The sequence below is a fragment of the Triturus cristatus genome, chromosome 4_2 (genome assembly GCF_964204655.1).
Source record: "Triturus cristatus chromosome 4_2, aTriCri1.1, whole genome shotgun sequence".
NCBI classification, from domain to species: Eukaryota; Metazoa; Chordata; class Amphibia; order Caudata; family Salamandridae; genus Triturus; species Triturus cristatus.
In genome coordinates, this window is record NC_140586.1 from 951,170,854 (window position 1) to 951,183,837 (window position 12,984).

The 12,984-nt window shown below is 49.7% G+C and overlaps 1 protein-coding gene across 2 annotated transcripts in view; it reads right to left on the minus strand.

The window, feature by feature from the left end:
* LOC146839072 (uncharacterized) overlaps positions 1-12,984 on the minus strand; it is a 123,457-nt gene that overhangs the window by 76,258 nt on the left and 34,215 nt on the right. For both annotated transcript variants that reach the window (XM_085603079.1, XM_085603077.1), the window contains exon 2: positions 8,904-9,008. In XM_085603079.1, the coding sequence (XP_085459205.1) occupies positions 8,904-8,979 (76 nt within the window). In that variant the 5' untranslated portion in view covers positions 8,980-9,008. The remainder of the gene's footprint in view (positions 1-8,903; positions 9,009-12,984) is intronic.

Here is a 12,984-nt window from a genome sequence, read left to right on the forward strand (position 1 = left end):
GGAGATCCAGGAGACTTTACTCGAGATACACAGGCACCCCATACCATTCACGCACATCGGCAGGATCCAGGAGGGGGAGATCGGAATCACCCGGGACGTCGAGGACGGCACACAGAACACAGGAAGGGTCACGGGACCAGGCATGCTCGGAAGGAGAAGGAGAACACCTCAGGGACTCGGATGTGGAGGGCGAGGTGTCTGACACTGGCCAGCGCTCCTTACACCCACTGGAAACAGAGATCCGGCTGTTGGAACAGGACGTATCCGACAAACACTGCAGCACAGTACCGACAACGCAAGACTCACATTCGTGAACCTGGAAGAAGTGGATGATTGGATTGTCGGCCGGGACACGGCCATGACACGCAAGTGGCCAACACCCTTTTAGTTGTTGTTTCTTTCTTTTTTTTTTTTCCTTTCGTTAAATCTTTTTGTGTTTTCAGGTACGGTTTACTTGTTAGCAACAACAGTTCTTTCATAGTCCGGACAGGAGCCCAGGAGTGGTGCATACCCTTGTCGGGGTACAAGCCCGACGGGGGGGATACAGCACGGACCATTATAGGCGGCTCTTGCGGGCCATAGTTCGGTAGAGGGAGGGAGTGGGGGGGTGACAGACCGACTTCTACTAACAGCTTGGACCTTGATGGGGAAGAGTCTGGAAGGGGAGAGAGGTGGGGTGGGGGGCGGGAGAGGGCACAGGGGAATTTCAACAAGTTGGGGAAGTTGGGGAGGGAGTTGGACAAGGGATAGCACAAAGAGGCACAATCTGAGGAATGGGAGTCAACACTGTCACACACAGCCGCTATGGTCGCCTATTGACCTCCAGAAGACCTACACAGTATGGCAGGTACACTAACAAACACAGACGGTATACACAAGGGGATCTCCATTATGACTTGGAATGTTAATGGTCTGGGCTCCAAAATAAAGAGGGGATTAGTGAATTTATACATAAAGAGGACCGCCCCGGACCTCATCCTCCTGCAGGAAACTCACCTTAGGGCGGGAAAATGTACATTCATAGCGAGGGGGAGATACAAAGTCTTGAATCACGCGGGCTACACGTCAGGCGCCAGGGGAGCCGCAATACTAATTAACAAAACACACCCCTTCACCGTAGCGCGCACATGGAGCGATACACAGGGTACATATGTGGGAGTACAGGGAGTGTGGAACAGACAACGCATTACAGTCATCTCAGTATATGCCCCACCGAAACTCCAACCACGCACACTCAGGGAGGTAGCGTCCATCTTACTGGAAACGGCGGATACGATGCAAATAGTGGGGGGGGACTTCAATGACGTCATGTCGGAAGAATTAGACCGCTCGGGGGCAACACGCAGAGGGGGGACACAAACAGCTCTTGCGAAATACGTGGCGGACATGGGACTCACTGACGCATGGCGATGGCGACACCCGATGCAAGAGACGTTCTCCTTTTACTCAGGGGCCCACAAAACCTTCTCCAGGCTAGACTATATTTTTGTGGCAAGACAGTACCTGTCGGAAGGAGATGAGTTCACGTACAAGGCAAGGGGAATTTCAGACCACTCCCCCCTATATGCGCTCTTAGGGAAGAACACCGAAAGGCGTGAGACGGAATGGCGCTTGGCAGCCTGGGATATTCAATCCCCTGAAATAGTACGGGGTCTGAGGGCAGACATAAAAGTGTATGTAGCGGAGAACAAGGGCTCAGTGGAATCTAACATTATCTTCTGGGAAGCCATGAAGCCTGTGATGAGAGATAGACTTAGAGGGAGACTACGGGATGAGCGCAGCAAACAGCACAGGGAGGCAACAGCGTTAGAACTCGAAATCCTGACCCTAGAAAGACACTACCTTGTAAACCGAGGGGACGGTATACTGCGGCAACTGCAAGACAAACAGAAGGAGTATAGGGAACTGGTCTCTAATGAGGCAAAGACGCAAGCCCTAGCAACGTTACACCGCCTGTATGATGTAGGCGACAAGTCAGGCAAGCTCCTGGCTTGGCTTAGCAGGAAAGAACACGCCGCGAGGTGGGTGGAACGAATCAGGAAGGATGGGGGAGGCCTGGAAACTACCGACAGGGGCATAGCAGAAGCCTTCGCACTTCACTATGAGAACTTCTATAGGGGCCGAGACCTCGGGTCAGTGGACGAGGCCTTACTTTATATGGAAAATCTGGATATCCCAGTATTGGATGAGGAACTCAGCGCCCCTTTGGAGGCGGGAATCACACTGGAGGAGATCTCCGCAGCCATCAATAAATTAAAAACGGGGAAAACACCGGGGCCCAACGGGTTCCCGGCGGAATTCTTTAAAAAGACAGCCGACCTATTGACGCCTCACCTGTTGGCTCTATATGTTGAAGCATACGGACTAGGGAGACTCCCACGAGATCTAGCATTAGCAACCATAGTGCCGATCTACAAACAGGGCAAGCCGAAGGAGGATTGTGCCTCGTACCGCCCCATCTCCCTCTTAAATATGGAGGTCAAAGTACTGGCCACAATTCTAGCGGCGCGCCTACGGACGGTGGTCCCAGACCTTATACACACAGACCAATCCGGATTTTTGCCGGATAGAGCGACAAAACTCAACCTCAGACGGACCCACAACTGGCTCCAAGAAATACAAGGTAGAACGGAGCCGCACTGGTTCCTGTCCTTGGACGCGGAAAAAGCGTTCGATGCTGTACATTGGCCCTTTCTCATGGCAGTGTTGCGTCGGTTTGGCTTTGGCCCACACTTTCAGAAATGGATAGGGCTGCTATACGCGGCGCCGAAGGCGCGGGTACGAGTGAATGGGTGCTTATCGCGCGAATTCCGGGTGGAGCGGGGCACCAGACAAGGATGCCCGCTGTCCCCTCTCCTTTTCACTCTCACTATAGAAATACTGGCGGCCAAAATTCGACAGAACCCAGAGATCCATGGCTTCAGGTGTACCGAGTCGGGGGATACTCAGGAAAAGGTTTCGTTATATGCAGACGATGTACTGTTGTATATCACGAACCCCGAGGTCTCCGTAGGGAAGTTGTTCAGAGAGTTGGAAGACTTTGGGGTAATGGCAGGCCATACCATCAACTGGCATAAATCAGTCCTGTATACGCCACGGGGAGCAGTACAGGGAGTAACGCTACCGGACCGTCTACTCACCACCGCTGAGGGGTTCCAGTACCTTGGGGTATATGTCACCTTGGACAAAAAGCTCTCGTTCCAGAGAAATGTGGAACGAATACTGAAGGAGGCAGTAGAGGATATGACAAGATGGAGACAGTTGCCGCTCACCCTACTGGGAAGGGCGGCGATGTATAAGATGATTACCCTACCCAAATTCCTCTACGCACTTCAAAACGAGTACTATCCGCTTCCGACTAACACTATCACCAGAATACACGCAGACCTGCGGTCATTCATATGGCTAGGCAAACAACCACGCATTGCGCTCCAGACACTCCAGCGACATCAATATAGTGGAGGGATTTCATTACCGAACCTGGAGGCATACTATTGGGCGGAACACCTGACCCCCATCAATGACTGGCTGCACGCACCAGCAGACCACCCAACATATGCATTAGAGAGGCATAAATTATCCGCACACAATATACTTCACTATCTGTATGGGGGAAAGGCGGAGAGAACGCTCCTGCCAGCGACTTTGATTACGATTAGAGCATGGTCCCGAGCTACTAGATCCACGGGATGGGAGGGGAGGCCAACACGTCAGACACCACTGTGGCACTGCAAATGGTTCAAGGAACTCCATAAACTGAAAGGCTTCCAAAGGTGGGATGACATAGGGATCTCCACCATTGCGGACGTGATTAGTAAAGGTGAGCTGAAGACGTTCGCGATGCTGCAGGCGGAGTTCGGTTTACACCACACACAACGGTACAAGCACCTGCAGTTAGTACATGCCTGGAATGCACAGCAGATATCACTACAGGACATACCGGAATATGCACCTTTGGAAGGGAGACTCCTACAGGAGCAGATGGTACACCAGGCAGTGTCGCTTACATATAAAACCCTCACAAACAACATGTTGGGAAATCTGGCGAAACTCAGAGGTACATGGGAGGCGGACGTAGGGCAGCTAGAGGACTTAGACTGGGAGCTGATACTGATGCACCCCCGAGAAGTCGCCATTAAGTCACGGCTGAGGCTGATCCAATTAAATGTATTACACAGGACATACTTCGACCGGAGGCGTCTCCACAAGATGGGTAGGATAGCAGACGCCACGTGTCTTCGATGCAATACCGAACAGGGAGATTTCTATCACACTATATGGTCCTGCGAGAAAATTCAAACGTATTGGTCTCACATCTTCACAGAATTGGGGGAGGTGTTGGGAATAGAGCTAACTCTAGACCCGAAACTGGCGTTACTGGGAATGGTGACCGAAGTAGACCTGCCGCGCCCACATATCATTTTCTTGGTGTTGGCGCTGGTGGTAGCGAAAAGGGACATTGCAAAATATTGGGGGGTGGCGGAGCGGCCAGTGATAGAGGAATGGAGGAGAGGTCTGGACCTCTATATGGCAGCAGAACGAGTGACATACAAAGCTAGAGGCTGTCCAAAAAAATTCCGAAAGATATGGAGCAAATGGAGACAATACCATGGCCTAGAGGTGGGACACATAGGAGGACACACATAGAGGGGTAGATGGCGGGGATGGGCGGGAGGGACCACCTGATAACGATGAGTACCCGTACAAGACAGTGACAGTGATTCATTTAGAGATTCCGTACATGCGAGATGCTATATTGTGTTATGGGAGGGGGGACAAGCACTAATGCACTATGCACGAATGAAACCGGTGGACTGGTGACACATAGTTGGATGGACTTGGGAGCTATCTGTCAACCCTGGAGGGGGACGTGCTATTAGTTCTGTAGGGGGTAGTGGGGGAAGGGGGGGGGGTGTTGTGGGAGAAAATAGACAAAAAGCAGGATCGTGGGGTTCCATGTGGAACGCGTAACATTGGAAACATTTGCACACTATTGGAATACCTAGGTGTAGCTGCCCGGCCTCAGGGTTATGGGCATAACGGCTGTGGACTAATAACAAGATGTAAGTTTGACATGATGGTATGGACGTGCCACATCTGTAATCTTTTCATGCCTGCACAAAAATAAAGTTATAAAAAAAAAAAGAATGTTCCCATGATCTGGAACTCCCTCCCCGACTTGCTCAACTCTGGCTCAACTCAAAAGTGATCTAAAGAACCACTGTGTAACTCTGCATCAGTAACACCCGGTTGTGCTCGTACTTCGACTTGAAAACAAAATAGCTTTTTATGACGCCTGAGATTCTTTGATATCACCTCAAGTAGATCCTTCTTCTGTTGCACATGTGCAACTTATGTCGCCATTTATGGAGCCCAATTCTATTTTGATCTCATCCTCCCATCTGCGCCTCCAAACTGAATTATGTAGCTCCATTATTCTCATTATGGCTTTCCCTTATGCCATTCTCCATCTTGTCTTCTGCTTCTACTTAAATAACGTTTTACTTGTTCGTGTTGTAAAGAACTCTTCTGATGAAGCAGCAGTGCGTGTTCAGATTGACTCAGGATTACAGAATATGTGAGATCTCTAAGACCAGAGAAGTCTTTTCAGCCACAGCGCCAACTAGGTGTCTTATGTCTCCTGCAGTCGTTCATCCAGCACAGTGTGGTGGAGTCGCTGCTCCGACAGCGGGAGTCTCCTCTGGTTCTCACTGAATCCGGCGCAGTGTGGTGGAGTCGCTGCTCCGACAGCGGGAGTCTCCCCTGGTTCTCACTGAATCCAGCGCAGTGTGGCGGAGTCGCTGCTCCGACAGCGGGAGTCTCCCCTGGTTCTCACTGAATCCAGCGCAGTGTGGTGGAGTCGCTGCTCCGACAGCGGGTGTCTCCCCTGGTTCTCACTGAATCCGGCGCAGTGTGGTGGAGTTGCTGCTCCAACAGCGGGAGTCTCTCCTGGTTCTCACTGAATGCAGCGCAGTGTGGCGGAGTCGCTACTCCGACAGCGGGAGTCTCCTCTGGTTCTCACTGAATCCAGCGCAGTGTGGCGGAGTCGCTGCTCCGACAGCGGGAGTCTCCTCTGGTTCTCACTGAATCCGGCGCAGTGTGGTGGAGTCGCTGCTCCGACAGCGGGAGTCTCCTCTGGTGCTCACTGAATACGGCGCAGTGTGGCGGAGTCGCTGCTCCGACAGCGGGAGTCTCCTCTGGTTCTCACTGAATCCAGCGCAGTGTGGCGGAGTCGCTGCTCCGACAGCGGGAGCTTCCTCTGGTTCTCACTGAATCCAGTGCAGTGGGGTGGGGTTGCTGCTCCGACAGCGGGAGTCTCCTCTGGTTCTCACTGAATCCAGCGCAGTGTGGCGGAGTCGCTGCTCCGACAGCGCGAGTCTCCTCTGGTTCTCACTGAATCCAGCGCATTGTGGTGGAGTCGCTACTCCGACAGCGGGAGTCTCCTCTTGTTCTCACTGAATCCAGCGCAGTGTGGTGGAGTCGCTACTCCGACAGCGGGAGTCTCCTCTGGTTCTCACTGAATCCAGCGCAGTGTGGCGGAGTCGCTGCTCCGACAGCGGGAGTCTCCTCTGGTTCTCACTGAATCCAGCGCAGTGTGGCGGAGTCGCTGCTCCGACAGCGGGAGTCTGCTCTGGTTCTCACTGAATCCAGCGCAGTGTGGTGGAGTCGCTACTCCGACAGCGGGAGTCTCCTCTGGTTCTCACTGAATCCGGCGCAGTGTGGCGGAGTCGCTGCTCCGACAGCGGGAGTCTCCTCTGGTTCTCACTGAATCCGGCGCAGTGTGGTGGAGTCGCTGCTCCGGCAGCGGGAGTCTCCTCTGGTTCTCACTGAATCCGGCGCAGTGTGGCGGAGTCGCTGCTCCGACAGCGGGAGTCTCCTCTGGTTCTCACTGAATCCGGCGCAGTGTGGCAGAGTCGCTGCTCCGACAGCGGGAGTCTCCTCTGGTTCTCACTGAATCCGGCGCAGTGTGGTGGAGTCGTTGCTCCGACAGCGGGAGTCTCCTCTGGTTCTCACTGAATCCGGCGCAGTGTGGCGGAGTCGCTGCTCTGGCAGCGGGAGTCTCCTCTGGTTCTCACTGAATCCGGCGCAGTGTGGCGGAGTTGCTGCTCCGACAGCGGGAGTCTCCTCTGGTTCTCACTGAATCCGGCGCAGTGTGGTGGAGTCGCTGCTCCAACAGCGGGAGTCTCCTCTGGTTCTCACTGAATCCAGCGCAGTGTGGTGGAGTCGCTGCTCCGGGAGTCTCCTCTGGTTCTCACTGAGGTACTGACACTAAAGAGTCATCGTAAGGTCTGTGTGAGTGGACAGATGCCACTTCTGTTGACCACAGACCCTCCAGGAACAGTGGCATCCTGCGTCACTACGAGACACTGACCCTCTAGAACCGCGATCGAACACAGGCGTTCTTGTCTCGGACACTGATGCTAGCTCTTAAAGACTGTCAGAGATACACGACCAGGACTTCCCCAGCAGAGCGAACACATTTCTCAGTGTATTCAAAATGGCAACCCAGGCGCATAGTGTGAGAATAAACATACTAGCATTGCATGTCAGATCTGGGCAGCTCTGCCCTGAAGATTTTGATATTTTTCCACTAATAAAGCAGACAATCTACTGTGTCCATTGGAAGGCGAGACGTTTTCACAGAAGAGCTAAGGCTATGGTGAAAGTGGGTCAGCAAAAGGGTACCACCCCCCCCCACTCATAGCCGACGGTCTCTACTGCCTCCTCCCACCAGTACATGAGGTCACTGGACCATGTGGTCAGCTGATGTCAGTTCAGGGGCAGAAGACTTTTTAGCTGCACCTATTAAGGGGTGGCTGCCTACTGGCCCTCCCCGGTGAAATCAGACAAGCCCAGGTTACCTTGAGTCCTTGTCCTTCCTTGTGTGAGGCATATGGGGAAGTGTGGGAGAGAGTGAGTGAGAGACAAGGGGAGGTAGAGTGTGAGTACACATGTCCGTCCAGCAGTCTAAGAGAATGTCACCCAAAGGAATGGGGGTGGGACACTATGCGGTCTGCACAATATGAACATTCCTTGCAAACCATCCAAGGACACAGAGCAGGTGACACCTACAGACCTGTTTCTCTGTGTGTCCTACCTCTTACTGGGTTTAATGAACTGGGGCATTCCACATCTGTCCTCTGCCAAACAACCTTTCTTGCGCTGCACTGAAACCCACCCAGTTTCCTTTTCTTCTATGTCGGAAAAAGTATAATCATAAAAATGCATTTTAAACATGTCATGGTATCTCGCAGCGAGCACTGCCTCTGCTCAATGCTTCCAGTGTTCAACCCTCAACACTGGAATTTCAGGTCAGCCCCCAGAGACAGATGTCTCTGTCAGCCACAAAACCTCCATCTATGACTAATATGCTGCAATATGGCATCCTAATCAAATCATGCAATAACCTCATAGAATTAGGCAATGGTCACAGAGTGAAAGCCATGGAAATATCTGAGACCACGCCCCCTGTGCCTTCAGTCTGGATGCTCAGGTGTTTGAAGAGGTGAGGGATACTCAACAAACTTGCCCTGATGACATGTGTAGGTGTCAGAGGAACCTCTAGGAGCACTTCACAGTGTTGTATGTGCTCACGTACCCCCAAAGTTTCTTCAAATTCCACATATGGAGGTATAGGGATTTATATAGCACAAAGCAATGACCTGCTGATGGGTTTGGATTAGAACGTCTGCAAATACAAGATCACATGTCCGTGGAGAGGAAGGCCAGAATCCCAATCACATCTGCCACGTTACTGTTCTGAGGTGAGGTGAAGAGAATGTATTTCGATGTGCATGTGTGTCCATGTACATCAATGTCTCTGTGTATTCACCATGTGCGAAGAGAATTCTTTGTGACTTATCATCAGGTTAATGATAAAATGTGTCTTATTTGTCACTTACTTGCTTGGTTACTGCTGCTTTTACTCTGGGCATCCTTATCATCCAAGGGGCGCGTCTCTTCCCGTTCTTCCTTCATTGAAAATGTGGAGGACACAATCACAGAACCTGAAGTTTGGAAGGAAAACAGTCAGTGAACAGGTTCTTGTGTGATTGTAAGAAATCAGGTTACTGGCTGAGGGGGGTGAAAGCCCTAATCAAGCAACAACCACAATTCTTATCAGGGTGAAACACGAGCCAACAGCATATTAACCTGTGCTTATCCCTCTGGTAGCTTGGTACAAAAGCAGTCAGGCTTAACTTAGAGGCAATCTGTAAAGTATTTATGCAACACGTAAAACAGTAATAAATTTAAAACACAACACAAGAAAAATCTAACACAAATTTAGATAAATAGAGTCAAATTTAATAAAATATTCGAGACCAAAACAACAAAAAACCAATCAGTAAAACTGGAGATATGTAACGAGTTTAGGTCAATATATTGCGTAAAGGCACAAAGCGCCACTTGCGGTTATTTGGTCATGCAAAACCGGTGAAAGTCACAAGTTCAGGCCAACAGCAAAGGAGCGCAGGCCGTATACAAGGACCAGCTTAGTCCTGCTGAAAGAGTTATCGTCAAAAGTTCAGCGCGAAGAGTTCTGGTCGCTATTAAGGAGGCTGCGAGGAGCAGGGAGAACATTGTGAATGGTCGTTGCTGTAGCCTGAAGAGCAGGCCAGGCTTTGAGGATGGTCGCTGCTGTGGGGCGAGGATCATGTCAGGCGTCACGGATAGTCGTTACTGGAGGCTCGCGGTGGCTGTCACAGCGAAGTAGTGCGAAGTGCAGTTCCCGCGTTGCCAGTTGGCACTGACGGTTGCTGAGGTGTGAAGAGTCTGGTTTGCTGGGACATTCGCGTTTGTGAGCGGCGCGGGTGGTAAGATCTTGCTGTGAACAGGCTTGTATGTAGTTGCGGATAGCCACAAATTCAGGATTTTTCCTTTTCTCGGAGAGGGAACTCAACTGACGTCACACCAAGTGTCTAGGACCCGAGGGGCACCTCCTGAGGATCAGGAACTCACTCCAGCAGGGGCCAGTAAGGTCCAAGCAGTTGCAGGTCCAGACAGCAGGTCAGCTGGGAAGATGCAAGGTGACCTCTGGAGCTTGTGATGTCCCTGTAGCTCAGAAGGAGGCCCTTGGAGTCACTTCAGCCTCAGATAAAAGGTGCAGGTCCCGCCTCACTTCTGAGCAAGCAGGGCAGCAGAGTAGCAGAGTATCAGCCCTTCTGGCAGCAGAGCAGCCCAGCAGTCTTTCTTCTGTAGTATTCACAAGTATGGAATTTGGTCTAAGGGTCTAATAGGTTTACTTGGTGCCAGCTTTGAAGTAGGAGAAGGTTCTGAAGGATTACACTCCTAGAGCTGAGTTGGAATTTCCTGCTGCCCTGCTCTGACCCCAGCGTGTACGGGGGCATACAGTATAAAGACTAGTATATAGTCCTTTGTGATTGTGCTCAAGCGGAGGCTTTGTGATGTGCAAGTGTGGTAGGTGACAGCTTTGCCCCCCCCCATCAAGTAAGAGATGGCCCATCCTCCATAACCCATTCTCCCTTAGTCTCACTATCTGGGAACAATACATAAAGACCAACAGCCAGCTACACTTAGTCATGTAAACCAGGATAGAGGTTGCAGGCACCAATTGGTTGGGGCAAGAATATTACAACTTTCTAAAAGTGTGATTGTGACTTAAAATCACACTTCACCAATAAAGAGGGTTTTAAAATACAATTCTTCAGACACCAAACTTGACATTGCTCTTTGCTCCCAATTGAACATTAGCACTTATTAAATGTAATAATGTAACACAATGTTATCATATGGGAGAGCCAGGCCTTACAGTAGTGGAAAACAAATTGAAGAGTTAGTCACAACCAGGACATGTAAAACATAAAAGTACTTGTTCAACATTTTAAATACACCACACCCTGCCCTCTGGGCTGCCTAGGGCCAACCATAGGGGTGACATGTGCATTAAAAAAGAAGGTTTAGGCCTGGCAAAACGTTTATTTTGCTAGGCCAATATGGCAGTTTAAAGATGCATATACAAGCTGCATTTGCAGGCCTGAGAACTGTTTAAAAGGCTAATTAGTGCTGCGTGCCCACTAGTAGCATTTAATTTATAGGCCCTGGATACATGTAGTACCACTTTGCTAGGAACGTACCAGTAAATTAAATGTGGCAATTGGGTTTAAGCCAATGTTACCATGTTTTAGGGATTGAGCACACTCACTGCTCCATTGCGATCCATTTGGAAATGCCCACAGTATTAATCAAAAACAAGAATCACAGGGAGTTTACCATGTAGAATACACTGTACAGTAAGATATTGAAAACATAGGTACTTATGAAAGATAGGCAGAAATTACTAATGTGCCTACTGATTTGAATAGTAACAGGAGTTACTAGTTGAAATGAGATTGTGAGGTTAATGGAAAACCCCTCTGCTTCAGCAGTTTGCCATACCCATTTCAAGAGGTAAAGCTTTACAAAAGGAGAATGGTGAAAAGGACTTGGCATTTGGAATTCAAAAAATACAGAAATTGGTGAAATTGCCTATTTCTAGGCAAACAGTTCATAACTGGGAGGGAATCCTGTAGGAAGCTGGCTCTGTATATACTATACCAAAGTAAGGTATAGTGTGCACAGAGCCCAGTGGAACCCCGAAGGTAGGCAGAGGTAAACGTAGATAGCACCTTACCTTCTATTTGTGGTAGTGTGGGAGAGCAGTAAGGCTTTATCAGAGGGTAGTGTTAATTAAGCATTTGTTGTACACACTCAATCACCAAATGATTGCACACACTCAAAGACTGGACTGCCTATCAATGGGTTGTTATGTTTCATATAGGTACCTTAATATAGGCCCGGGTAATATCATACACCTTCACCTATATTACCTTACTTATACTACACAGTAACAAGCCTTTAGGATTGAACCTTTAACTAGTTCTAGTCCTGGGTACAGAAGGAGGGTTTCTCCTGAACAATAGTGTCTATAACTTCATCAATGGACTCACAGTATGAATGAATAGTCATGAGGGTTCTTGGAAACCAGCTAGGGGCAACACCATCTAGCCCACCATATCTACGTACAAGGTTCATCCCATATGTCATCCTCACATCCAACAATGGCTAATACATGAGACATGGGACAAAGAAATCCTAGATACTTTTTGCATAAATACAGCACATCTTGCTAGGGTTGGTAGAGGGAACCGAGACTTCCAGGCTGACACACTGACCAGAGACGCTGAGGCTCCTGCATGCAGACGCTCCAGCTGACAGTGGTCTAAACATCCCTCGCGGAGTGTCCAACTAGAGACCAGGACGGGCTCCTACATTCTCACACTTCAGGTAATGGGGTTCGACTAAATCCTAGAGGGATTCTTGGCTTCACACCTACTCACATGCTAGGTACACTTTGGTACATCTCGACAGGCATCGTGGGAGCATGCACACTTTTATCCTGCATTTTATATTCATGTATTTATTCATGCTTATTGCAAGATGGTAGAACTGTACTATGCTTTTATATTCACTGTATTGCTAATCATATATCTATGCTACTGTCTAATGGTTGTTGCAGCTCATATATTCTACACAAGAATAACAACTGTTCAATAAATCCTTATTGAAATGCCCAGACTGTTTATTCTGAGACAAACTAAGTGAGCACGAGTGACTGAGCGAAAAGTAGTATACGGTTTCCATGATCCTGAGGGATCAGGGTTGTCATGTTCTAAGAATGCCAGAAACTATTCTCTCCCCAATAAGAGAAGACACTAGTGGCACTGTGAGCTAGCTAATACAAACAGGCTAACATTTCTCCGTGGGGGTGCTCAGAGTCAGTCTGCCACCAATCCCACAGTTTATCTTATCAAAACGCGCAGGTCCTGAATGGGTAATATAGGAACTACACGACATGGCGCCACCAACGTTGGTTGGGTACTTATTTAACAGTAGAATCTGAGTAGTTCAGTTGTTCTATTCTCAGAGACCCCTACTCACAAAACATCAGAGACGTCTGGAGTGGGTGGGCACAAACTCCGCCAC